Source organism: Miniopterus natalensis, chromosome 4 (genome assembly GCF_054644295.1).
Source record: "Miniopterus natalensis isolate mMinNat1 chromosome 4, mMinNat1.hap1, whole genome shotgun sequence".
In the NCBI taxonomy this organism is placed as follows: Eukaryota; Metazoa; Chordata; class Mammalia; order Chiroptera; family Miniopteridae; genus Miniopterus; species Miniopterus natalensis.
Window position 1 is genome coordinate 17,882,038 of NC_142084.1, and position 27,365 is coordinate 17,909,402.

The window sequence follows — 27,365 nt, forward strand, 5'->3', positions numbered from 1 at the left end:
CCTACGTCAGAGCCGCCGCCGCGGAGTCGCCGCTGGGGAGGACCAGCCGCTGCCGCCCAGGACTGGGCCCTTAGGTAAGCCAGGGGGACGGGAAGGCCAGCGACCCCCACGGCGGGTCTCGCGGGGCGGGAAGAGGAGGGCCTCTTGGGGGTGGCAAGGAAGGGGGCCGCTCTGCCCCAGTGGCGGCGCTAACTCTGTGGTCTTGGTGTCTCCGGGCCCCGCCGGGCCGCTCTAGGGAGGAGGAGGCGAGAAGATGGCGGACGACCCCAGTGCTGCGGACAGGAACGTGGAGATCTGGAAGATCAAGAAGCTGATTAAGAGCTTGGAGGCGGCCCGCGGGTGAGCGCTGCGTCCGGCCCCCCTGTGCCCTCTTGGTACCCGGACCCCTCAGGATGGCCGCCCCCGCGCCGCATGGCCGGATGAGGAGAACCAGGCACTAGTCAACTCCCGCCTTCTGGACTTTTGGGTAGTTGTCCCCGACCCAGGGGCGAGGGTCTATGCGATTGGCCCCAGGAAGAGGTCCTTCCTCCGCTTCGGGGTAAAGGGCCCGGTCCCGCAGCTCAGACCACTCAATCCCCTCGTGGCAGGCCACTGCTACTTTTGTACCCCTCCTAGACCTTTGAATCCAGCTCCTCCCTCTCGAGCTCCAGGTGCTTCCACCTAACTCGGGTGCTGTTGGGGAAAGGGCTCGGCCTTCCTTTCCAAACGCCCTTCCCTGGTTTCCTCCCCTTCACGTTCCTTAGTCAAGCCTCATTAAAATGGCCTCTCCTTCCCAGGCTTCTGGGACTGGGTTGGGTGAAGTTTGGATGGGGCAGGAAGGAGAGGTGGTCAGGGACAACCTCTTTCTGACGTCCCCTGATTTCTCTGGGTCTTAGAACTCTCCCAAGATGACTTCCCCCAAATCCTCTAATTACTCCGGAGCTTCCTGGTTTTAGCTATTCCAGGACCCATCTATAAGCCGAAAATGCCAACGTGTGCGTGGTGGGGAAGTAGGGGAGGTTTTGGTTGACCAATCTATATTTGTATATCCAGGGAAAATCCGGATTACCCGGCGTTGATAAGAATTGCAACAACAGAGTCCCTTTTGGCCTCTCTGGAACTTCTGGGGATAGAGGTGCCTGATTGCTTTCTGAAATTCAGAATTGAATTAGGTGGGCTTGAGACTCCTTTTAAATTTTGATAAGAAACTATAGGTATGTCCACTGTGGGAAGGGTAAGCTAGTTTTAAACTGGTTTTATGTGCTCTTTAAAAAAATTTATTACTTTTTTTAATTTATTCGTCTGGGAAAGGTGTCAGAGGTATTCCTATTTTCTCACTTAGTTCCTTTCCCACTCGTGGAAACTTTTTACTTATAGGAAGTGGCATAAAAAAAGAAAGTGGGACATTACTTATTTGTGTGTCAGAGCATTCTTAGAAGAGTGACTTGCCTCAGGCCATTATGAAAGTTTTCAGCCTAGGAATCTAACATTTTGGTTTCCAGCCCAGGTTTGTCCTTGATTGGTAGATTTGCAATGATAACAGTAATTAAGTTCTCAATTGTTACTACTTTATGAAATAAAGTGTACTTAGTACCACGGAAGGCCTAAGGTTAAGACTGGTTTTGCCATTATCTTTTGTTCTTAATAAATTAGTGACAATTGTGCTTGGGATGAGGCTTCTGAAAGTTTGGCCCTATTAAGTGATTTGGGCTTTGGCTCATTCTAATATGAACTGAAGTATCAGCTTAGTTCTTTAGGTTTGTTTTTTCTTTGAATTTAGTAGACTATTCAGACCTAGTTAATAATCTTACAGGAATTTGAACACAGATGGTACTGTGCCACATGATTGAGTAATTATTCCTCATATGTGAGAATACTGCACAGGAGGGGTAATATAGGTCATGACCCATTATAATGCCTTACCAGGAATTAGCCGGGTTCTTTTGTTTCACTAGGATCTTTTGTTGTGTTCCTTGAATCCCTCAGTTGAGTATGGCTTTTATAAATTGCTGGTCCAGTGTTGTTTAAAATTGACTGTGACCTGTAGATTTGTTCTCTTATTTAATTTGGAAGCAGTTTCACACATTAGAATTTGCATACATTATATCCTCTGAAGAAGTCTAGACTATGAATTCACAACTATAATTTGCGTGTTGTCCGAGTGAAGTAACATTGAAGAAATAACACTGCTTAATAAGTAACAGCATTCCTTTCTACTGCTTCAGGAAGCTTATTCTTAAATTTGTTCCTTGCCACTTGAAACTTTTAAGCTCTCCTTTAAAGGCTTTATCCCTTTGATTAGCAAAGTTTTTTAGTTTAATTTTTTTATTAATTTATTGATTTTAGAGAGAGGGGGAGGGAGACAGAGAGAGAAACATCGATTTGTTGTCCCACACATTCATGTATTCATTGGTCAGTTCTTGCGTGTGTCCTGACCTGGGATAGAATCCACAACCTTGGCAGATCGAGATAACACTCTAACCAAGTGAGCTATCCAACCAGGGCCATTAAAGTTTAAATGAAGTTCTTACAACTTTTCTTCCAAGTGATGGAGTTAGTTTGGAGTTTCAGACAGGAATAAGCTGTTTACAACAGCTGGGGAATAGTCTTCCTCTGAACAAGCAATGTGGTTGATAGTCATGTCCTACTTTGCTTTTATTCAGGATTTGGTTGCACCTTGAGCCCATGAAAATTTAAAATCTTGGCCATCTCTAGGTATCATTAAGGGAGTTACAAGTTTGTTCTGTTTGGCTCATAAGTTTTCCAGTACATACCGATTTCTTCTTGGGGACAGCAAGATTGTATTTTTGTGGCTGAGTTACAGTCACACTTAGATTATCATAGTGTGCAGTGAGAAATGCTTTTTCTTCTTTAGCCAGTGCTAAAATATTTAAGGGGAAATGTAATGGACTTTAAGTTTTTTTTGGTCCTCACCTGAGGATATTTTTTCCATCTCTTTTCAGAGAGAGTGGAAGGGAGAGAAATATCAAAGCGGGAGAGAGACATCAATTGGTTGCCTCTCGCACGCCCCCTGACGGGCTGGGGATCAAGCCTGCATGGGAGAGGTACGTGCCCTTGGCTGGAATGGAACCTGGGACCCTTCAGTCTGCAGGCCAATACTCTAACCACTGAGCAAAACCAACTAGGGTGTAATGGACTTGAAAGACAAACTGGATGGCAAAATGAATCTATGTGCTGGTGTTTTGGGGGCAATCTGGGTTTCAGGAGAAAATTGAAGTTGTGTTCAGATATGGTTATTAGTACTAGATAGTGAAACTTACTGGTGGATTAATAGAATTGTTTGAGTTGGAAGGGATGTTACATGTATAACTTGAACTTAAGTTGGGTGAGACATCCCTGTTTAATTCCAGATAAGTCTGGTTGAATGTTTCTGTGTGTGCTAGTAAAATAACTAAGCGATTCCTTTGCTATATACATAAATCTCACTTAAAGTTGGTGGTAGTTTCTTCCCCATTTATGATTGCTGCTGGCATGTTCTCCACAGTTGGTATAATGAGGATAAATGTGTACATAAGCCAAAACTGGAACTAGGGCCACATGAATAGAATGGTGGTTGTGCAGGTATTCTGAATAAGAAACTAAAGCAGGTGAATGGCTGGGAAATTTTGGTGGTGGTTTTTTCATGTTGTTTTCTGAGCCAGCGGGAAATAGCCCCAGAAATAGTGTTGGAAGCTTTATAGGTTTCAGGTAGTAAAATCATAACCAGAGCCTGTTCTAACCAAGGACAGTAATGAAAGTGACAGAGGAACAGACAAGGTTAATTTGAACTAAGTTCTCTCTTTAGAAATATTTGTTCATGCCCTACCTGGCTGGTTTAGCTCAGTTGTTAGAGCGTCAGCGCACGGACAGAAGGGTCTCGGGTTCATTTCCGGTTAAGGGCACAAACCTCAGTTGCAGGCTCAGTCAGGCCCATATCTGACGATACGGAATCGATGTTTCTCCCTCCCTACCTCCCACTTTCTGTGAAAAGCAATGGGAAAAGTTTCCTTAGGTGAGAATTTAAAAGAGAAATTTTTGTTCATTTACCTTCATCAGGGAACCTTGTATATTTCACATATAATGAGGGCTCCACCAGATAACCCATGTTTGAAGATCAGTGCAGTTTGTAAACTTCATTTGAATTTGGTATTCGGGCATTTTTATTTTTATTTTATTATTTTTTTAAAATATATTTTTATTGATTTCAGAGAGGGAGAGAGAGATAGAAACATTAATGATGAGAGAATCATTGATCGGCTGCAGCCCACAACCCGGGCATGTGCCCTGACTGGGAATCGAACCCCGATCTCCTGGATCCTAGGTCGATGCTCAACCACTGAGCCACACCTGGCTGGTCTGGATTCAGGCATTTTTAAAGCTTGGTGTTTAGTTAAAAATAACTTGTAGGTACCTAGACTTTGAAGAAGATAGAAATTACATGGCTGTACATGGCTGTCTTTCTTGCCCCAATATATAACTCTGGGGGTGGGGGTGGGAGGAACTATTCTATACTCTCAATAATTCTGATAACCAGATATGTGGAGGGTTTCCCCATACCAAGCATTTCTCCAGTTCTTAGTGATCACCAGCTTAGTGTCCTACAATTCAGTTCACTTCTGACACTACCTGGAATTAACATCTGATCCCATAAGGTAAAGGGCTCAGTCCCACAAGACTGCCCTACTTGAGAACCTCCCCCACTCCCCCTCCTGACTAACAGGCTATAAATTGGGGGTTCAGTACTTGCTGGAATGGCCCAAAGAACTCAGGGAAACACTTTACTTGTGCTTGCTGGTTTATTATTACAAAGGATACTATAAAAGATACAGATGTTCAGCTAGATGAAGAGGTACATAGGGTAGGGTCCAGAAGGATCTGAATATAGGAACTCCTGCCCCTGTGGATCTGGAGTGCACCACCTGGATTTACCAACCTAAAAGTTCAATACATCTTGTTCAGGAATTTTATAAAACTTAATCTGCAGCACGCCACTTCCCTTTCCCCTTCCCTCAGGTCCGTGGATGGAGCTGAAAGTTACAATCCTGGATTTACTTGGTCTTTCTGGTGATCAGCCCCATCCTGAGGTTATCCAGGAGCCCTACCTGAAGTCATTTAATTAGCATAAACCCAGATATGCTCCTAAGGGATTTCTTATGAATAACAGAGACACTCCCATCAGGGAATTCTAAAGCTTTCAGGAGCTTTGTCAAAAGCCAGGGACAAAGACCAAATTTATTTCTTATTATACCACATAATAATTTTTTAAAATATGTTTTTATTGATTTTAGAGGAAGGGAGGGAGGGAGTGAAAGATAGAAACATTGATGAGAATGAATCATTGATCAGTAGCCTCCACAACCCGGGCATGTGCTCTGACCAGGAATCAAACAGTGATCTCCTGGTTCATGGGTTTATGCTCGAACCACTGAGCCACATGGGCCAGGGAATACTTTTTTTTTTTTTTTTTATCCACAAAATTTCTTACATTATGTTGAATTAAAAGTTAGTAACTTGGAGAGCTCATTGAACAGGTTTTGTAAAAATCTTATTAACAAGTAATATGTACAAATTGTTAATATAATTTGAATAAGTTAAAGTATGTTAAATGTGTTTGAGCACCTTCCCCAAGTGAAAATTGTTGATTAAGAACACTCACTTAAATGGTACTTGGAGTGGTCTCAAGGCAATGAATTTAAGAGGTAGTAAAGGGAAGAGGGACAGATAAGAGTATATTTGATAGGGTGTGGTGGTGTTCCTCAGTCCACTTCAAGTGTCACAGGCTGCCTGCCTTGGCTCTGAACTTGTCCTAACAGCCCTTGTATTCTGGCGTGGTGTTCTATGCACTGTGAACCTAATGAACAATTACTCTCTTTGAATTTCAACTCTTGACAGACTTCTCATTGTACTAGCAGATATACTTATCCTTCCAGGAAAGGAAGGCCTACTCTGGACACACTCCTAGGTAAGCAAGAGTACCTAATTAGAATACCATTTAAGGCCTGTTTGCAATGTGGGCTATAGGTGGCTATCCCCCACCCAACCTCTCCCCACACACACGCACTAGTTGGACCCTTTTAGCAGAGGGCCCATTTTCTTTGAGCTTGAGGTCAAGTGTATGCTCAGTGCGGTCCCTGGTGCTGGGAAGATGTTCAGTTGTGAGGAAATTTTAAATGTCAGTTTTGCAGCAAGACTAAATGGTCTTTAATCCTATTGAAGAGTCAGAAGGAGAAATTTGCCTCTTTTCCCTAGATCTACTGCCAGAACTGTCCAACTGAGAATTTGGGACAATACAAATTTCTTCTGAGTCCAGCTTATTCTGCAGGAATCTCAGAATAGAACCTTCTGGGATACATTATCTAAATATCTCTTAATTCTTCAGCAGCTTAGTGAGGGAGAGAAGGGATTAGGGAGGTTCAAGGCTCTTCTTTGCATCAGGTTAGAAATTATGAGGTTTCTCACTTTGGGGCACTATCCTCAGAAAGCATAATGGAGTTCCTTCTGAGAGCAGCTTTATCTTATGCCACTTGACACACTTTGAACCCTTGCCTACTGTCAGAAGAGGAAAATTCCCTTTTTTCTTATTTTTGTCACTTTTTCTGAACAGATGGGTGTTTTTTTTCTATGAAAGTAAGTGAATGGAGATCAAGAAAAAGAATGGTTTTGCTTTTATTCTCAACCCAAAACATAATTGAGTTTAATTAAGAGCCATAATTTTATTATTCTCTTCTTATAGATACAAAGAGGAAAACATTAAAATACATATTAAAGCTTTTTGTGTTTTATTCCAGTCCTTTCTCTTTCATGTAATTTGTTTGTAATAGGTGCCTTATAAGTCTTTGTATGTTTGCTTTCTTCTTTTTTTAACCCTCCAATTTACTTTATATCTTTTTTTATATATATGTATTTTTAAAATTTATTTGAGAGAGAGGAAGGGAGAGAGAGAAACATCGATCAGTTGCCTCCCGCATGTACCCTGACCAGGGACTAAACCGGAAACCTGGGCTTGTGCCCTGACAGGGAGTTGAACCTGTGACCTTTTGGTGCATGGGACATAGCTCAACCACCTGAACCACACTGTCCAGGGCTATATCTTCATTTTAACACCAGTTTTGAGACGTGTGGCTTTTCGTCCAGTGTATACTTTGTCTTTACTCTTATCACCATCTTTCCTACCTAGTTCAGAAGATAACATTTTCAGATGTCTCACACCGCTTCTTGTCATGCAGATAACTTGGAGGATGTTGGTCCTGTAAGTCTTCTGTTTTTACATTGTCATTTGATTCTCTAAGGTCTCCTTTAGAGGAATGACCTTAGTCAGAACAAAAGTTTGTCTTTTCATGCCGTATCTGTGGGCTTCTAAATTAGATTTTTTTCCAAACTAACATCTGGTATACGAAAAATGAAGCCCACAAATGCATTTTTACTATTACCAGTCAACTTATAAGCTTCATCAAACGTCTGCTGTAAGTTGGGCACTAGACATTTTTGAAGAAATATATAATACAGTGAGTACATGGTCTGACACATAACCCTGATGTGATGATATGAACCATTTCCAGCCCCATATTAGTAAGTACAGAATAACACAGTACATGTTGAATCACACAGTACATAGTGTAAGCAGATGATTTGGGCCTTGAATGAAGGTGTAGGACATTGTCAGAAACCAAAAGAGATTTTTCTAAGTATTCATTCATATTTTCTAGGAGAGGCAAGTGTTGTAAAAGAATGTTACTTTAGGCATTGGTGTTATTTGGCTGGTACAGTATCTTTGATACGGTGGAATGGAGCTGTAACTGATCTGCAACTTTGAAATTGTAATTGAAATTCATTCTTAAAAGCCAGTTAGCCTAAAATTAGATCCAAAAGCTTTGTGTTGTTTGATGATTGGTGAACTGTCAGGGTATTGAAATAGTGCAGATCATTTGCACATGTATACCTTGGTAAAGTTGGCATGACTGAGCTTATGACAGTCCTAATACAGTTTGCTTTCAGCCTAAACAAACTTTAGTTTGCACGTAGTAAAAATGTACTGATCCCCAAACATTAATTCCTTATCACCTCTGGACATTTTTACTGAAGAAAAAAAAAGTTTTCCTTTCTGCCTACCCCATTTTCTGGCATCCTAAGGCTTTATGACCCCACTTCAGCAAAAAGGATCCTCAGGAAAGAGACTGGGTTAGAGTTTCATAGCTGAGCTGTGTTTTAACCAAATAATGAAACTAGTTTTCTGAAGATGAGTTAAATAGCATACGTTTTGACTTCTTATAACAGCTCTGTGAGGAAAGCTATTACTACCATTTTGTGGATGAAGAAATTGAAGTACAAAGAGATTACTATTACAGCCTAGTAAGGGGCAGTGCTAACTTCTGTTAGTACTTTTCTGATTTTGATGCCTGTGACCCTATTATACCACACTGCCTTGCTCTTTGATTAGTATTTCTGAATAGAAACATCTCCCATTCCTTTCTGAAAGGAAGGCTCTTGTCCAAGGAGATTTGCGATTTACGAGAAGGAACAGGTGTGCAGAGACCTAGGACCCAAGATAAAAGGAAAACAGGCATGCTGTTTGTAAGTCTATCCTAGGAAAAACTTGGATATTGAACATATTTGTTCCTAATGAGCATCCATGGTAAGGGAAATAACGTGCTTTTAAATCCCTCCCCAGAAGCTTATTTGTGTATTAGATTAACAGGAAGGCTGTGTGGGTTTTTTTGTTTTCTTTGAATAGTACTTACATAGTGGTCAAAAAGGACAGGAGCTGGATTTTCATTTAAAGGGTCCTGTGTAGTGTACTGGTAATGAGTCCCTAATGCTGGTTGTGATTGATATCTCCTGGCTTTTCACTGATGTGAGAACACTAGAGAAATTTTCCTGCTTCTGCTGCTTCCTGGTGGAATATTCCACTAGATTAATCTTGTGAAATTGTTATAATATAAGACCAAGTAAGTTCCTGTACTTGTAGGGGAAAAAAGTAATACTCCATCAGATACGTATACATTTTTGTTTTGGATAACTGAGTAATCCTACTGCTGAGAATAATACTAAAATTAACCTTTGTAAACTTTCTGCTAAAAATTTTTGGGACAGCTGATAGAGACTGCTTTATGTTAGGAATTAACCATTTATTCATTCATCAAGTGTTTGAACATTCACTGTGTGCTAAAATGATTTCTGCCCTCAAGAGGCTTATATAGACCTAGTGTAAGCTATGTGTTGTTTCATCCATTCTTGGTGGAAGAGAAAACAGGTCAGATCTTGGAAGTGACTGATTCTGGGTTTATCAAAATATTGAACCCATGCAATAGCTGTAGGGTAAAGCCACTTAAGCTTTTATATAACTATTTAAAGTTTTAGAAGGGAATGAATTTTACTCTTTTATAATAAATTACAAAATAGTTTCTGGCGTTCTCACCATATTGTTTTGAACATTTTTGGTTTGGTACTTTTGTTCTGTTGGAAGATTTGGCAAGTCCTCTATTCAGTAAAGGTGATCACTAGCCTACCACAAGGTCAACTTCTCTCTTCCCCCTCCCCCCACTTTCTCTGGACTTACTCATGTTCAAATATGACTTCAACACCACCTAACAGTGCCTTTTTTCCCCCTTCTAGGTGTGCTACGATGATAATTCTTTCTGACTTATACTATTAAAGGTCAGGGGGAATAGGGCACACGGAGCTAGAGTTCCATCTAGTTACCATTTAGAGCACTATCTACTATCCATCCTAGGCATTTGATATATATTATCTTGATAGAATCCTCATGACCTTGTAAAGTGAGTAGAAACAGGCCCAAAGGGATTTGTTATTTGCCGTATGTCACACAGATAGGACAGGACATGAACCCAGATCTGTCTGATTCTAAAACTTTACTCATAACCACCCTCCTATTATGTTCCCATATTAAACCCATATCAGAAAGATTGCTTTAGTCTCAATGTTTAAACTTAGTTTTGTGCACTTGGTAAAAGAAGAAAAATGCAGCCCTGGGGTGGCTTAGTAGTTGAGCTACACATGAACCAAGAGGTCATGGGTTTGGTTTCCGGTCAGGGCACATGCCCGGTTTTCAGCCCGATCTCCAGTAGGTGGTGTGCAGGAGGCAGCTGATTGATGATGTTTCTCTCTCAGCGATGTTTCTATCTCTACCCATCTCCCTTCCTCTCTCTCTAAAATCAATTTTAAAAAACATTTTTTAAAAAAAGAAAAATGCAGACCCCACGATGAATAAAAAATAAAGACAAAGGTAGTAAAAATTGGAGACAAGCTGATTTTTAGCTGGTGATCCATATAATGTGGCTAGCTTATCAACTCCCGGAAATGATTTAACTGGTGGTTTTTGTTTTGTTTGTTTTTAATACTTAACCAAAGATGTGTTTTTATTGATTTTTAGAGAGAGAGAGGAAGGAAGAGAAACATAGATTGGATGCCTCCCATATGCACCCCAATGGAATTGAACCTGCAACCTTTTTGGACAGCACTCCAACCAACTGAGCCACTCAGCCAGAGCAACTGAAGTTTAAGTTAGGCCTTGTGAGCTTAAAAAGGCTTTCGTGGCAACCTTAGCATCCATATCCTAGACACAACCCAGTCATCAAACATTAAGATGAAAGCTTCTTGGAGAGCATATGCTCTAAATCCCAACTAGAGAATATAGTAGGCAGTCTCTAAAATGTTCCTGGTCTGAACCTGAAAGTAATTCTGTTATGTCAGTCAGGGTGATGAGATGAATGGTAGGGCATTTCATGGGGAGTGAGTGTTCTAGCTGGGAAAAGTCTAACATCTCTGAGCCCTGACAATTCACAGGTTGTTAGTGCTAGGGTAAATGACAGCAGCTCGCCTGCAGCAAGTGGGCTCTTTGAATTTCTCTTTAGAAGGGTAAGGGCTGAAGTCATGGAATCTCTCTGACTTCAGCTAGCCAAGACATCTTGCTTAAAGGCATAGAAAGCAAGTCAGACACATTGATTCTCAATCCTAGTTATGCATTAGAATTTTTCTGATTCCATTTGAATCAATCTATTTGAAAATTGAGATTCCCTCTTGCCCCCAGTTAACACTACCCTCACGTTCCCTATTCAAAAGCTATTGAATTAGATACAGGAAGTGGGAATCTTTTTGTATCTCAATTATTTGGTTTTTGGTGTTTGGTTTCAGAAAGCTCTTCAAGGATTCAGGGTTCTCATGCAAATTAGTCAGTGGACATGCTGGTGGGAAGCACATTTTTTTTACACCTACTTTTCTAAACTGTTCTTGAGCATTGTTAATGATGATGAGCTTTGATAAGATATTTACAGGTCAGCCCTGGCCAGGTATATTAGGTGGTTAGAGCATTGTCCCGACCCCCTAAGGTTGTGGGTTTAATTCTGTCGAGGCACATACAAGAAGCAACCAATGAATGCATGAATAAGTGGAACAACTTGATGTTTTTTTCTCTCTGCCTCTCTAAAATCAATAAGTTTTTTTAAAAGATATTTACAGGTCAAAGAGTGCCTACTACATTTTCTTGTTTGCCTGTATGACTGACCAGAAAGCACCTTGTATCCAAAGGCTGGAACTCCCTAAAGTTACACACACAGATACCACGGCCTCGGTTTTGCTCTAATTACTTTGAGTTTTCTTCCTTAGACACCTTTCAGTAACAGCAGTTCGAGTAACTGAATAAATGTTTCCCTGTTCTTAGTGCTCAGGGACCATGAAATCTTGGATTAGATGAGTAACTGGTGGTACTACCCTAACCTTCCTCCTATCCTAGGGAAAGAGACTTTTCCTTCAAGTCTTATTTGAGAGAGGGGGAAAGAAAAGCTTCAACTATTTGTTTTATTTATTTATTTTTTAAATACATCTTTATTGATTTCAGAGAGAGGAAGGGGGAGAGAGAGAGAGAAACATCAGTGATGAGAGAGTCATTACTCAGCTGCTTCCTGCACGCCCCCTCCTGGGGATTGAGCCCGCAACCCGGGCATGTGCCCTGACCGGGAATCGAACTGCAGTCTCCTGGATCCTAGGTCGCTGCTCAACCTCCAAGCCACGCCTGGCCAGGCTATTTGTTTTTTTAATTCTCTTCCTTTCTGAGTTTTGTCTAGTTTTATTTACCCTCCATATTTAGCCTATTTACAACTGCTTCCTGTGTCCCAGCTGTTTTATTTCTCAGAAGTTAGTCCTCTGGGTGGAAGCATTGATGAAACCTGCTTTGATAAGGGAAAGTGTCCCTAAAATGAAAACAAGAAATAATCTGAGAGCAGAGGTCCCTGGAAGCTTTATGTTAGCACATTGTTATATGTTGTGTCTTGGTTTGCCCAATTTTTACAACCTGCATGTTGGTCATTGCTGTCCTTCATAATTCACTAGCTCTGGAATGAATGAGCGCCTTTGATTTTGGAAAAAGAATATAGTGACAAAGCAGAAGAGTGGATGAAAACTACTAAATTTTAAAAGGGTGTAGTTTGTATGTGTAGCTAGCAGCTCCTTGGCTTTATTTCTTGTACTTTCCTGGGGTTGTTCACTCTACTTTAAAATGAAGTATGTATTTAGTTTCCTTGGTTTTTATTTTGGCGTTTACACAAACTGGTTTAATAACTTTGATTGGCTTGCCTGTGGGGTAAATGAGTGTTTATTGTGTTTGGAAACTTTCCTGGAAAAACTTTAATCTGCTTGTATTAAACCCAAAATACAAAGCATCAGAAACTATAAAGTAGCCTTTAAATTTCTAAAGTAGAAGCCATGCATTTAATAATACGTTTCCTCTTCACCAGTCAGGTGTTTTATAATAAAGATGAATTCAGAAACGTAAGGTTTCCCCCAGATGGGATAGGGAAAGTCACAAAGGAAAACTGGTGAAGGTAATTTTTTGAACATTAGTCAAAATTCAGAAGGAGAAAGAAGCCAAGACTAACTTGGAGTAATGTTTCCGATAAGCAACTTGGTAGAAATCTTACACACCCCCAACCTACAACCTAGGTATGTGCCCTGACGGAATCTAACCAGCAGTCTTTCTGTGCACAGGACGATACACAACCAACTAAGCCACTCTGGCCAGGCCTATAGCAAGATTATGTTCTTAGGGTATCTTCACTACTTTGTTCCCTTCAGAAGTTACTTGGCTATGTGTGTAATGTTGCCCAACTCTGCCTATACAATAAAGTTGCTTAATGAATGCTTATCTTCCTAACCTATCTGCAGTAGGAAGTAAATAGCTGCTTATCTTAAGGGCCTTGTTTTGTACTCCATGTGATTATCTTGCTTTAAGGATTTCCTTCAGGCATTTTGGGTTCACTCCATTATTTTATCCCAACATCCTCTCTAGCCTCAAACTTTCCATCCTTTTTTTTTTTTTTTTTTTTTTGAGAAATTTTATGAGTTTGAGCCACACACCACTTTGACAAACATATGCCAAGATCTCAAATGCTCCCAAACTTTCTATCCTTGGGGTTTGATCCCTGTTCACTTCCTGAGTTGTGAGCCTTTGCTCCTGCTGTCCGTGGAGCCCCTTCTCATTCCATTCTCACTGATTACCTCTTTGCTAATTCTATCTCCCAGGAAAAAACTTTGTAAATCAGAGCTCAGCAGCTTTTAAAAACTCAGCCCTTTTGCCCAGCCGGGTGTGGCTCAGCGGTTGAGCGTCGACCTGGGATCCAGGCGATCGGGGCTCGATTCCTGGTCAGGGCACATGCCTGGGTTGTGGGCTCAATCAATGACTCTCTCATCATTGATGTTTCTGTCTCTCTCCCCCTCCTTTCCTCTCTCTGAAATCAATAAAGATCTATTAAAAAAATTTAAAAATAAAAAAATTTTTTTTAAAAAAACTGAGCCCTTTTGAGAAGTAACTCCCTTGGTGTCCTTAAAGATTCCAAGTACCTCTAGGGTGAAGAAATATGCTCTCGAGAATTGTTCATCTGAAAGGAAGCACAAGCGAGTAAAGTCAGTGTTCAAACTTGTCTTCTTTTTTCCCTGTATTTTCAAATTATACATTTGCATAAGTTGACAACCCCTGTTTAGAGACAGGTAGGTGGTACCTACAGTCTAGACCGTGTTTCTGTCTAGTTCAGAAACTAGAATGAGGCCACAGGTAGAATTTTATTTGTGTGATCTTTTGACTTTTAGGCACATCCTGATTTTTAAAAAGTTCCTTTTATGTAGTTGTGCTATGAAGAATAAAATGAAAAACAGTTTAGAGAGCAATACACCTGACTTAGTATGAGACTGTGTGTGTATGTACGCACGCACGTGCATACACACACACACACACAAGTGATTGTTCTGGATCACTAGTTTGTCAGTACTACATTGAAATTTTAGCTTGATTTGAATATTGGAAACATTTATGTAGATGAAGAAATAGGTGTGGGTCAGGTTTGGTGTTCTGGAGATATATCTTGTATGAGTGTATCTTGGAAACAGCTTTGTTTTATGAACACTTTGCTGTGTTTGTAGCAGCTGAAGCTGCATATAATGATTTGCTTGATTCTCTGGTTTGGCTAAAATACTTGCTTCCCTCTCCAGGGGGTGGCAGCAGAGCACACACCATACTTGACTGGTGCTGTCATTAATCAACTTGGGAAAGTGTCAACAAAGGCTATGAACCAGCCCTCTAGTTTTGAGTAGACACCCCAACAGAAACATGCTGGTTTCGGAGCTCTAACATGAGCTGGCAATCTGGGAGTAACTGTTTTGATAGTGGAAGGGCTAGATAGCCAGCTTATCTGCTTGTAAAGAAAACATGTCCGAGGAAAGGACCTGTGGAATTTACCACTAGAAGAAAGCTTTGAGAAGGCAGGGTCTTGTGTAAATGAGGTCCTGTGACAAAACTAATATAGGGGTTTCCTTTAATTTTTGTTATTGTTCCCGTGACTGTGCTTCTTCACTTCTTTCTTATTAGTCACATAAGCCCAATTTGGCTTGACATTTTACCCACCTTTCTAATTTCTTTGTCTTGATAACTTCCACTGGACACTGGATATATGAAATTCTGTTAAAGTTGGCATGTTGGCCTACTGTGAAATTGTGCAAACTCAGTAATTAGTGGAAAGCTTACACGTTTCTATTTGTTTTTAAGCTGAAACACTATTTATTTGTTTATTTTAGTCCTCACCTGAGGACATACATGGGGGGGGGGGGTGAGAGAGAAACATCAATTGGTTGCCGTCCATACCAGGGATCAAACTGGCAACCTTTTGGTGCACAGGACCTCGCTCAACCAACTGAACCACTCCAGCCGGGCCTTAGGCATGTGTTTGTGTGTGTGTTTTTATTGCTGGGGGGGGGGGCGCATTAATCAAAGAGAAACATTGATCGGCTGCCTCCTACAACCCCCACCACCACCCCAATCACTGAGGACCGAGCACACGTCCTGAGCATGTGCCCCAACTGGGAATTGAACCAGCAACCTGTCTGTGCGTTGTGCACTGGACAATGTTCAACCAACCAGGCCACACTGGCAAGGGCTCTTAGGCGTTTTTTGACAGTCTTTCCAGTTTATCTAAGAAAGCCCTTGTTCTGGCTGGGCAGCTCAGTTGGTGAGAGTGTTGTCCCCATACACCAAGGTTGCAGGTTTGATCCCTGGTCAGGGCACATAAAAGAAAATCAACCAATGAATGCATAAATAAGTGGAACAACAAATTGATGTTTCTCTCCTCTCAAATCAATAAAAAAAAAAAAAACATTTTTTTTTGATTAGAAAGAAAGCCTCACCTGTTTCCCCATGATACTAATACTTAGAGTGATTAAACTTGTCATAACCAAGTAACAAGTAGAAACATTTTGTAAAATACCACATTTCTTAACATGCTTTGGCTCATATCATGTCAGTTTTTGCCTTCAAAATATAAATTGGCTCAATTTGTGCTGTAGGCATTGTAAAGAAGCCAAATTTAGGACTTTTAATTTCCTAAGTGTAATATGTGGTATAGATTTGGTTCTGTTTATATTGCCATTTGTTTTTTTTTTATAAAATTGATAATCTAGTTTTTGTTCATTATTATCCCCACCCAACGGTTTTTTGTTTTTTGGAGAGAGAGTGTGTAAGGGAGTGGAAGAGAGAAAAACATCAATTGGTTGCCTTGTGCACGCACCCCAATGGGGGCCAGGGGTTGATCCTGCAACCCTTGACCAGCATTGAACCAGAGACCTTTCGGTCTGTAGGCCGACACCCTAAAATTAACGACTTACTGTTAATTTAGTAAACATAAATTAACATTTCTTGAGAAAAACCATTCTTTAGTTTTTCTAGAAAGGTGTCAAGAGACCTTAAAAGGAAGCATCCTATTATGTAGTGAGTCTTTCCCATAGATTTTTTAAATAACAACTTTACTGAGATAATTTACATACTATTAAAATTCACCCCCCTTTTATTTTGTTTTATTATTTATTGATTTGAGAGAGAGAAACATCAATTTGTTCCACTTAATTTATGCATTCCTTAGTTGTGCCTTGTATGTGCTCTGACCTACCCCCCCCTTTCCCCTCCCTTTAAAAGTGTACAATTCACTGGGTTGTTTTTTCAGGCTTGTGCAACAGTCACAGCTGTGTAATTTTCATCCCAGAAAGAAACCCCCTCCCCATACCCATGACGAGTCTGTCATTCCCTATTCCACCTTGACAATTACTCCTTTCTGTGTGTCTAGGTTGCTTGTTTTGGACATTCATGTCCTTTACCCACTTTTAACACCTTGCTGACCAGCCATTTTGAGCCAGAACTTACCCATGCAGCCAGCTACTTTGGTCAGTAAGGTGTTTAAAATTACTTAAATTGCCTGGCTGGAGCGGCTCAGCAGTTGAGCGTTCACCTATGATCCAGGAGATCACGGTTCAATTCCTGGTCAGGGCACATGCCCAGGTTTCAGGCTTGATCCCCCAGCAGGGAGTGTGCAGGAGGCAGCCGATCAATGACTCTTATTTATTGATGTTTCTATCTCTCTCTCCCTTCCTCTCTCTCTGAATTCAATAAAGACATTTTTAAATAAATAAATTTACTTAATATAAGTATAGGCGAGTTATCTCATGACTGGTCAACAAGGTGTTAATTTTTATGAAGTCTACTTGGTCTAAATAATCTTTTAATAGTAATTTTCCATGCTGTTTGGTTATTAATGAGAACTCATTACATTTGCATTTCCTAAACTTAAGAATAAAGAGATGAGGAAAGCACCTTAAGGAATGCAGCTTACAGGAACCTCTCTTGAAAAGGAACTGCCTAGAATGAACTCTACAGGTGATTTTAATGTACAGTCAAGGTTAAGAGCTGCTATTTTAAGGGAAGTGTGTGTTTTAGCTCTGGGTATCCTTTGATTACACTGGTATATAGTCCCTACCTTCCTTTTCACTTTGAGAGTGGTCTGTTTCTACTATTTTGGGGAAATCTCACTCTAGCTCCCTTTACTAATGATACACATGAATTTAAACTCTTTACTAATGTGATACTTGAACATCTTGTGTTATTCTTTCTTCCACAGCAATGGCACAAGCATGATATCATTGATCATTCCTCCCAAAGACCAGATTTCACGAGTGGCAAAAATGTTAGCAGATGAGTTTGGAACTGCATCTAACATTAAGTCACGAGTAAACCGCCTTTCAGTCCTGGGAGCCATTACATCTGTACAACAAAGACTCAAACTTTATAACAAAGGTAACTTGGAGCTTGATCATTTTCCTCCTCTGCTGTCTGTCCTGGTTATATTTTCCACTTGGATCCTGCCGTGTTGCTTTTGGTCATTAGTGTTTCCTTTAGCCAGCTTTCAGAAGCATCCCTTTGATCTTGGAATTTAAACACCCCACCCCTTTTTTTATAGTTATTTTTTTGAAAGTTAAGTAGTATTAGTATTAAAACGTCTCAAGAGTAAGTTTGAAAACCCAGGATAGAATTCTGCCTGAGAAATGTAGAGATATTTCTGCTCTGTTTATTATAGTTTAAAGGGCAGGAACTGTAGGCTATGGAAACATTTTGTATTAATGGGGGGGGGATTAGCTATGGGTTTAAGTAGAGAAATTGTTTGTGTTCTTTGCAGTACCTCCAAATGGCCTGGTTGTTTACTGTGGTACAATTGTAACAGAAGAAGGAAAGGAAAAGAAAGTCAACATTGACTTTGAACCTTTCAAACCAATTAATACATCATTGTATTTGTGTGACAACAAATTTCATACAGAGGTAAGAAGTTTAAACACATAATATTTTCATCAACCCAAAAAGAAACCCCATACCCATTAGTAATCACTCCCATTCTCTATTCCGCCACACATACCCCAAGATCCCTCTGTCTAAGTTACCACTAATCTGTCTTCTATCTCTGTAGAGTTGCTTATACTGGCATTTTATATAAATGGAATCATACAGTTAGTGGACTTCTGTTAATGGCTTCTTTCACTTAACATGTTTTCAAGTTCATCTGTGTTGTGGCATTGTATTTGTACCTCATCCTTTCTATTACCAGATATTTGCCACATTTTATTTATCTATTCATCAGTTGATGGACATTTGCGTTTCCACTATTTGGACATTATGAATAGTGGTGCTTTGAATGTCTATGTACAAGTTTTTGTGTGGCTATGTTTTCATTGGGGGTAGTATATACCTAAGAATGGAATTTCTGGATCCTATGGTAATGATGTTTAACTTTTTGAGGAATTGCCAGACTGTTTTTTAAATCATTGTACCATTTTATAAGGGTAATAACTATTTTCAAAAAAAATAGAAGAATATACATTTATTGTGACACACTGACATAATTATTCAGCATGTTTGAGAGTGCTAAGTGGATTTGGAGAACTAATTAATTACAGGTGAAGGAATAATTGGCTGCCTGATCTCCGTTTCTCCCTATGTACCTGTGATGCTTGCCTATATTCCTTGGACCCTTAGTTTTCATGCTCAAAAATTATGAAATCTTTACTTACAGGACTTTAAGAGCTTCTTTTGTCCCCATGAAACTTATGATCGACCGAGCTGCCATAAGATGAACTTTAAGGGTGAAAGGAAACTTCATTAGAGTGACCTAAATCAGTCAACAGTAGAACAATCAGGAATTCACAGCTGACTCTGAGTTCAGTCTTTTCCCTTCCATCGACCTAGGGAAAAATCTGTATAGTGAAATTAGAACTGACATTTGTCAACTCAGTTTACAGTGGGTGGTTTTTCCTAACTTGGCAGGAAGGAAGTCCATTTCCAGTTGGGTCTTCATTGGTGCATAGATGGTTGAGACTATTCTTCTCTTGAGTATCTCAGTCCCCTGGCAAAACCTTCATTGGGAGGCTCTTAGCCACCCTGTCCCACTTGCTATATCTGATTTGATGAAAACAAATTTTGAATCTTACTGATTTATTTTTTTATATGTCTTTATTGATTTCAGAGAGAAGAGGGAGATAGAAACACCCATGAGAGAGTCATTAATTGGCTGCCTCCTGCACATCCCCTCCTGGGGTTGAGCTCGCAACCTGGGCATGTGCCCTGACCAGGAATCAAACCGTGATCTCCTGGATCATAGGTCGATGCTCAACCACTGAGCCACACCAGCCAGGCTAATCTTACTGATTTAAATAGTACCCAGTATTCATGTTATCTAGCTTTAGCTTACTTATTAAGTTGGCTTCATCTTCCAAGGTACCATTTATTCTTGCTAGCTTCATTTTTCTTTAGTTGGTATGTCAATAACTAGATATGAATGTGGCATACTGCACAGTACAGCTTGCGTCCTTTTTTAATCAGCATTATGAGGGAAAAGTCTATTCCCTGTTGAGCAAACTTGTTGAAAACCTGCATTAATCAAGCCACCTAACAGATCATTTCAGTAAAGCAAAAATTGTAATGCGTGCAATATTTATGTCTTAATGCTAATTATCAAGGATGGTTTGGTTAAAGATTGATTCTTATGGTTAATCTGCTTTCTAGTCAATTCTTGAAGAAGCTGTTTTCTTTCTTAGTTAAAATGGAATGGGTAAATTCTTAGCTCTAAGAGAGGATGCCACCTAGCAAGTCATCTACCAAGCATATAGTATTTAAATTCCATCATGAAAATTTTTGTCTATATGAGTCCTGGGACTATTTAAATAGGTGCTTTGTCAGGAGGCAGAAATATAGGGATATAATGCTAACCCAGAAGGAGGGTTTTCCCCCATAAAAACTCAGAATCATTAGCAATAATAACTTTAAAATAAAATTGAGTTTTGTATCTTGATATCAGTAATGATGCTCAAGACATAGGAGTCAGAGAAACATTTCCAAACTAGAAGATCTTTCTATGGACTGTTTACCAGTTTTGTACTCATGTAATCCTACTCTAAAGTTGATTTACAAGATATTATTTGCTATAATGAATACTACCTGTTAATGCTGGGGTTATTAATGGTAACAGAAAGTCAACTTCTGAAGGTTAGATTTTTAATTTGAACATTGTGTTCCTAGACTACAATTAGTCCAAATAAAATCAAGGACTAGGAAGAATTTGAGCCCTATAACTCTGGTTTTGTAATCATGTGCCCAGGTCAGTTTTGTTGCAAGGCTTCACATCGATATTATTGGTTAAATTTGTCTGTCTGTGTGAGTTACATATTTATAGCTGAAGTCTGTAAATTACTCCATAAAATGTTTTTTCTGTGGTATTCATACCATTCTGAGCAGGGTGAAAAGGCTCATATATGTCCTTTCAGAACTTGTCTTGACCCTATCAAAGCTTTGGGATTTATTGTATGGTACTTGTGTTTGCTTTTCAGGCTCTTACAGCACTACTTTCAGATGATAGCAAATTTGGCTTCATTGTAATAGATGGTAGTGGTGCACTTTTTGGCACACTCCAAGGAAACACGAGAGAAGTCCTGCACAAATTCACTGTGGATCTCCCAAAGAAACATGGTAATATAGCAAGAGAACATGAGCCCATTTGCTTTGTGTCTGACAGTAAGGAAACAGATAGTATAGTGGGGGTAAGAGATGGGGGTAGTAAGTCTAGATGAGGGAGAAGCATCATGAAATGACTCTGGTGCTTATGGATGTTCTTTTAATATGTTTTTATTGATTTCAGAGAGAGGAAGGTAGAGGGAAAGAAAAGAGAAACATCAAGCCTCCTGCGTGCCCCCTCCCCCTGCTGGGGATTGTGCCTGCCATCCAGGCATGTCCCCTCACCTGGAATCAAAATGTGACCACCTGGTTCATGGGTCGATGCTCAACTACTGAGTCAGGCTGCCCTAGGCTTATGGCTCTTCTTTCAGGAGAATTAGTAGTCACTCTCTGAAAACGAGTAAAGGTTTATGCCAAACATTTAGTTAAGGAAATAGTGATTTGCCTCTTTGTCCTTTTTGTGGGGGTGATAGCATGATTATTTAGTTAGTTTTTATTTAGCAAGGCATCTTGTACGTCTTAATAATTGACTTTTTCCTCTCACCACTTTTGTGTCAAAGGTAGAGGAGGTCAGTCAGCCTTGCGTTTTGCCCGTTTAAGAATGGAAAAGCGACATAACTATGTTCGGAAAGTAGCTGAGACTGCTGTGCAGCTGTTTATTTCTGGGGACAAAGTGAATGTGGCTGGTCTCGTTTTAGCTGGATCTGCTGACTTTAAAACTGAACTAAGTCAATCTGATATGTTTGATCAGGTACGTGAGAAGTAAATGCTCCATTATGTAATTTTCTGGTGGGAGTAGTGGGTCCTCTGAGCACTGGGGCATGCACATCTTTTTTATTTTTACTACCTCTGAGTTGGTAGGATTTCAGGTGTTTATTAGGAAACATTCCCCTGTGCTTTTCTGGACCCTTTCTCTTGAAATCAGATGGTTTGAGATAGGATCTTTCTGGTCCTGTGGAGGCCCCTGACTGGATTGCCATACTTGGCTTTAAAATGGAGTTTAATTTCAAAGAAACTAGGAGCTGGTTTTTCCTTTTTCTGATTTATTTTTGGAGGTGAGTAAAGCAATGATATGACAGAGCTGATTAAGCCTAAAGCATTTAATCCAGAAAGATCTTTTGGTTTATGATGTGGGCTTGGCCATGAAACACATTCCTGAGGTGTTCCCATTGTGGGGGAGGGGTACCATTATGGTAGAGACTCACCAAAGAGGTGGTCTTGTACTCTCCCATCTTGTATAGCAAGAACTAATAATTCTCCCTTTGTATTTAATGAGTTAGCCTCTTATAGGTGTAATAGAATGTGTGGTATGGTTGACTGGGCAAGTATATCCTGGCAGTGTTGCCCGCTGCTACCTGCTAATGAATAAATTGGGCCCTTTCCCCATAGTCTCCATCTTTAGACATAAGTGATAATGTTGCTGAGTTTTTCACGCCATTGAGAGGTAGTGAGTGGGTCTTGGTGAAGGTGTTTTGAAGTACTAATTATGCTTTTTTTTTTAATTGTGTCAGAGGTTGCAATCAAAAGTTTTAAAATTAGTTGATATATCCTATGGTGGTGAAAATGGATTCAACCAAGCTATCGAGTTATCTACTGAAGTCCTCTCCAACGTGAAATTCATTCAAGAGAAGAAATTAATAGGTATCAGTGAAATACAACTTATTTACTTATTCTGTAAAATGTTTTTATATGTATATACATGATTGTATGTATGAAACATGACACTGAAAAGGTAAGAGGAAGATTTAGCATTTTTATTAAGGTGTTCCAGAGTGGAATCATTTTTAATCTTTCTTTAATCATTAGTTCTAATAATAAATGTGTTTGTATTTCCACTACTTTTACCCTTTGGCAATAGGAACCAAACTTCAGTTTTATTTCCCATATTAATTATCCTTTGTAATAGAGTGATAACTAGAGAGCCTGAATTAAAGATTAGTGTGGTCATTGTTTGGCTCAGCTGTTGCCTCTTTAGAGTATTTTTTCACTGATTTTGATCACTTATTTTTAAGTTGGTCATCCCCCCCTCGCCCCCCTCCCCATTGCTCTCTCTCTGATTCTGAGTGTAAGAGGGTGTGTATCTACAAAAGAGACTTTAATGTATGTCCTTATTGACTTGTCCCTACTCACAGGACGATACTTTGATGAAATCAGCCAGGACACGGGCAAGTACTGTTTTGGAGTTGAAGATACACTAAAGGCTTTAGAAATGGGAGCAGTAGAAATTCTAATAGTCTATGAAAATCTGGATATAATGAGATACGTTCTTCATTGCCAAGGCACAGAAGGTATGAGAATTAGGAAATCAGATTGCTATTTGTTGCTGGGCTGTGTATTCAGGAATCCTGGGGTAGAGATTTAGGAAAGATGGCTGATTCCAGGAGCAATCAGAAGGCAGACCTATACCTCGTTGCCATCTTTCATTGCATAGCATATTCCTGCATAGTTTTTTCTGAAATGATAAATGTCTACTTAAGATTGTTAAACTTTTTAGAACGGGCCTGTATCTTGAATGTCTTTGGTGTTCCCTTATGATAGGAGCAGTGTACCCCAGTAGACACTCAGTGCATGCTGACTAATAATCATATGGAAAAAAAGGTTGATAGAATGAGTTCAGGGGCCCTTTCATCTAATGTAACTCACCCCATGGGACTTAAACTTGTTAGTATGTGAGAACCAGGTTAACACATTTTTCCCCCATTACTACAGAGGAGAAAATTCTCTATCTAACACCAGAACAAGAGAAGGATAAATCTCATTTCACAGACAAAGAGGTATGTGATTGGTTTTGCTTTGCTGATGCATGCAAGGGAAGATTAATCCCTGTGTTAGAACACTAGTGATGTAGAGTGTCCACGTGGGAAACCAAACTTCATATTTGTCGGTTGGGGGTGACAGGTATCTGCCACATACCAGTTCGATTCCAAGGAAGGAGGCCAAGTCGTGGTTACTGTGGTTTCTTATTTTTAAAGTAGTTAAATAGTCTCATCCTTGAAGTAGCGGAGAGGAAGATTTAATTTAGTGCCTCTCCTGCACCATGAAACCTGTGCTGCTGTTTTCACTTACTGTGTTAGCTCTTCTGCTGAGGTGGCTTCTGCAGGTTTAGTGTAAGTGCATCACTAGAGCTTAAGGTGCCACCTGCCCAGCACAGGTTCCTTCTAGTGTCAGTTTCCTCCAGTTTTGAGATGAAGGACTTGATTTTGATGAGGCTACTCCAAAAAGCAATTCTGACATGTCTCTTCTGTGCTATTGAATGCCTAGAGACCCTTTACAACAGCATGACTTCTAGAGACAACAGGATCCATAAGTTGAAGAACTGCTCAGTGTGTGTTGACATTTCATTATTGAGGCTAGAGCCTGGGGAAGAATGTTGTTTGAAATAATCAGAATTTCTGTGCTGTTACAGTTATGTCACAAGAAACCAGAATTCACTTCAAGAATTTTAACACGTATATACATAATGAGAGGGAGAATGTTGGTGGGCAGGGGAACAAGGGTTGCTATATATTCTAATCCCATTGGTTCTGTATCTCATGGCCGCCCCTGAAGACAGGACAAGAACATGAACTAATTGAGAGCATGCCCCTGCTGGAATGGTTTGCTAACAACTATAAAAAATTTGGAGCTACTTTGGAAATTGTCACAGATAAGTCACAAGAAGGATCCCAATTTGTGAAAGGATTTGGTGGAATTGGAGGTGAGTAGCCAATTAGAAAACTAAACTTAAAGCCTGGGTCTCAGGCCAAGGCCTTTCCTGGACATGCCAAAATAATGTTCCTTCAGGTGAGGGGTGCTCGTCTCATCATCCACTGAAGCAGGAGGTAGAGGCAGCACATGGCCACCAGTTCCTTGGTTGGGAGCATTTTTCAATCATTACCTCTTAGTTTTCTGTAATGTTGCAAGGGAATTGGGCCTTGCAGAAGTCCACATTTTGTTGAACACGGGTGATTTACTCTCTGGTTTGTGTTCCCAGGTATCTTGCGGTACCGAGTAGACTTCCAGGGAATGGAATACCAAGGAGGAGATGACGAATTTTTTGACCTTGATGACTACTAGGTAGTCGACATGGGTCTGGCAAAATGTGCCTCACCCTCCAGCATCCAACCCAAGGAGCATACCCGTGGTGGAATCCAACAGATCCCTGCCTTACAATTGGAACATTTCCAGAACTTAATCCATGAGCATTGGATATTGAAAAGAAAACCGAAACAAAACCAGACCCAACCCTACACTTTGGTTTGTCATGGTGTCAGCGCAGCAGCCTACAACTAAGTTCCTAAATGCCACTTTGGACTAATTTAAACAAGAATTCCAGTTTTTACTTTTACTTGATGGTGAAATTGGTTGCTCTTGTATTTTATGAAGAAAAAATGATTTTTTTAACCTTCATACATAGAAGCAAAAATACTTTAACTGCTGTAAACCTCAAAAGTTAATAGAAATGAGATCATACTGATTTGTTTCTTATTTTGATTGGAGAAAAATTAAATTGCTGCATTTCGCAGTGACCCATTTACATGGCATCCTCAGCTTAGACTGCATAAGAAGAAATATATGTGGTGAAATGTTGGAACCATTTCTCTCTTGGTCTCTTGTTTAATGTTGAAAGGGTGAGCTAATAGGCAATTTCAGTTTCACTCCCTCACACTACCCCTCTCCCCTCCAGACTGTCAGTTTCAAGGATGCAAATTGCACTGTAAAGTCAAGCTGACACATGAAGCATTTGGGCCAGTGCACTATTTCCTTCCATCTGTTTTGCAGGCGCATTTGTGCCAGGGTTTTGGGAGCCGTTAGCATCGGTTGCTTTGACAAGGGTTCCCATAATCTTAGCCTACTAGAAACCAGTTTGGGATGGACATGTTGGGGCTTCTGTGCTATTGCTGGGATTGGGAGAAATAAAACATGCAATTTAAGTGAAAGCAAAGAAATTTAAAGGATATTTTATTTTGCTTGGGTCTGTCCTTGGTAAAGGGGAGGTGGTTGTGTTTTCCTTGTATTGGATGGCATGAGATTATGTGAATATTTTGATTTTTAAAAAATGAACTGCAAGGTTTTTCATGGGAACGACAGATAAGACATGTATGACTGCATGTGATTATAAACCCCTGACCTCCTGGTGGGGTTGGAGCATCTGTTTCGAGTATGGGACTTGCAATGACCTCTCATATGAGAAAATATGAGGGGGGGGTGGGAAGGGCAGGGGCGGGAAGGGATGGGACACAGCTTCTGGCACCAAGGACTTAACCATGTTGGGTCCAAAAGTGGGCCTGAAAACCTGAAGCTCTTGCTTCACAGTTGGACTTGACCCCAGCTGACACGCAAGGTCATTCATGTGCCCGAGGTGGTGACAGTGAACAAAGTGTATAGGATGTGCCCAGTGGTAGTAATGGAAAAAAGTATACCAAATGGACTTTGAAGGACCAAAGGTTTTAAAAGTCAATTGGTATCACCCCCACACTGATAGGGTAGTGGGGTGCATTTGGTTTTCAAATTGGGTACTTTCAACACTTTAGTGCCTGACTGCTGTTCTTCATTAACTTGACTCAGTCACTCGTAGCTTTATTGGTCTGAACCAGCTCCTTGTTCCTAGGTTGCAGACCTGCCTATCGTTCCAATAATCCTGTTTCACTTGAATGAAGGGAGTATGTCTTAAATGTAAAGTTTCTGGTTCTCACACTGTACTCTGAGGTCCAAATGACTGTCTGTTGATGTGTAACCTGATGTCTCAACCCCCAGTGAGAAGAGTCAGTCTTTTGGTATTCACCAACGCGGGAGGCTTCACTGGAACAGGCTTTTGCTTTGGGCTCTGCTATTTGTTTGCAGAACACCCAAGGGCAAGCAAACATGCTCTCTTCGCAGCAGTACCTTAGGGTTTTGCCATTGTAAATGGGTCTAATGTGATATGACAAGACCAGAGAAATTGGATGTAAATTTACATTTTTGAATATGCTTGTTGTTTCACATGATACATTTAGGGTATGCAGCTCCTTTTGTAGTTTTTATTTTTACTATTTAAGTTTGGAAATGATGCCAAATTTTTGTATTTCTTTAATCAATGTGTTCTCTTCAGTGATATATATTGCATTATATATTGATGTGTGTATCAATATATACTGATATGTATTACACTTAACATGCAAACACATCAATACGAGGGGGTAAAAACCGTAGCCTTTGCATTCTCTATAGCCTCTACAGAGAGATCCTAAACAGCGAAATCTTGGTGTTGTGATGTACAGAAATGGAGAAGAGTATTAAACCATATTTAAGAATATACTTTGTGTGCTTGAGATTCTTTAGGACTGTTCCTAGAAAGGTCTGAATGTGGAGATTGAGTGAGCTCTCCAAGGCATGTGTCATTTGTTCATGGCTGATAACTTTTCAGCCTAAGGTTTTAGTTGTCTTCACTACATTTGCCTATGGAAGAGTATATGCAAAGGATGTCTGAGGTCATGATCTCACAGTTAACATCAGAGGAAGGAGGTTCAAGTTGCTGAGGCCAAACTAATTTGTATCTTCTCCAATTCTACATGCATACCAAAGTAAAACCTGCCCCCCTCCCGCC

The 27,365-nt window shown here is 40.2% G+C and overlaps 1 protein-coding gene across 2 annotated transcripts; it reads left to right on the forward strand.

Annotated features, from left to right (window-relative positions):
- ETF1 (eukaryotic translation termination factor 1) lies at positions 1–27,074 on the forward strand. 2 transcript variants are annotated; one of them, XM_016203786.2, is made up of 11 exons: positions 1–74; positions 236–339; positions 17,424–17,599; positions 17,979–18,118; positions 20,677–20,815; positions 21,361–21,551; positions 22,312–22,441; positions 22,933–23,088; positions 23,510–23,574; positions 24,350–24,497; positions 24,774–27,074. In XM_016203786.2, the coding sequence occupies exons 2-11, from the start codon at positions 254–256 to the stop codon at positions 24,854–24,856; spliced, it is 1,314 nt and encodes a 437-aa protein (XP_016059272.1). In that variant the 5' UTR covers positions 1–74; positions 236–253; the 3' UTR covers positions 24,857–27,074. The 2 variants fall into 2 exon arrangements, with proteins under 2 accessions (XP_016059272.1, XP_087672470.1); XM_087816344.1 differs by lacking the exons at positions 1–74; positions 236–339 and adding an exon at positions 5,675–5,941.
- Positions 27,075–27,365: the final 291 nt, after the last annotated feature.

Bases quoted from the DNA above. Each gene is read 5' to 3' on its own strand.
- ETF1 (XM_016203786.2), top strand. From the start codon at position 254: ATGGCGGACGACCCCAGTGCTGCGGACAGGAACGTGGAGATCTGGAAG. The intron at 21,552-22,311 runs GTACGTGAGAAG...TAATTGTGTCAG, and splicing joins AATCTGATATGTTTGATCAG to AGGTTGCAATCAAAAGTTTT. The intron at 24,498-24,773 runs GTGAGTAGCCAA...TTGTGTTCCCAG, and splicing joins AGGATTTGGTGGAATTGGAG to GTATCTTGCGGTACCGAGTA.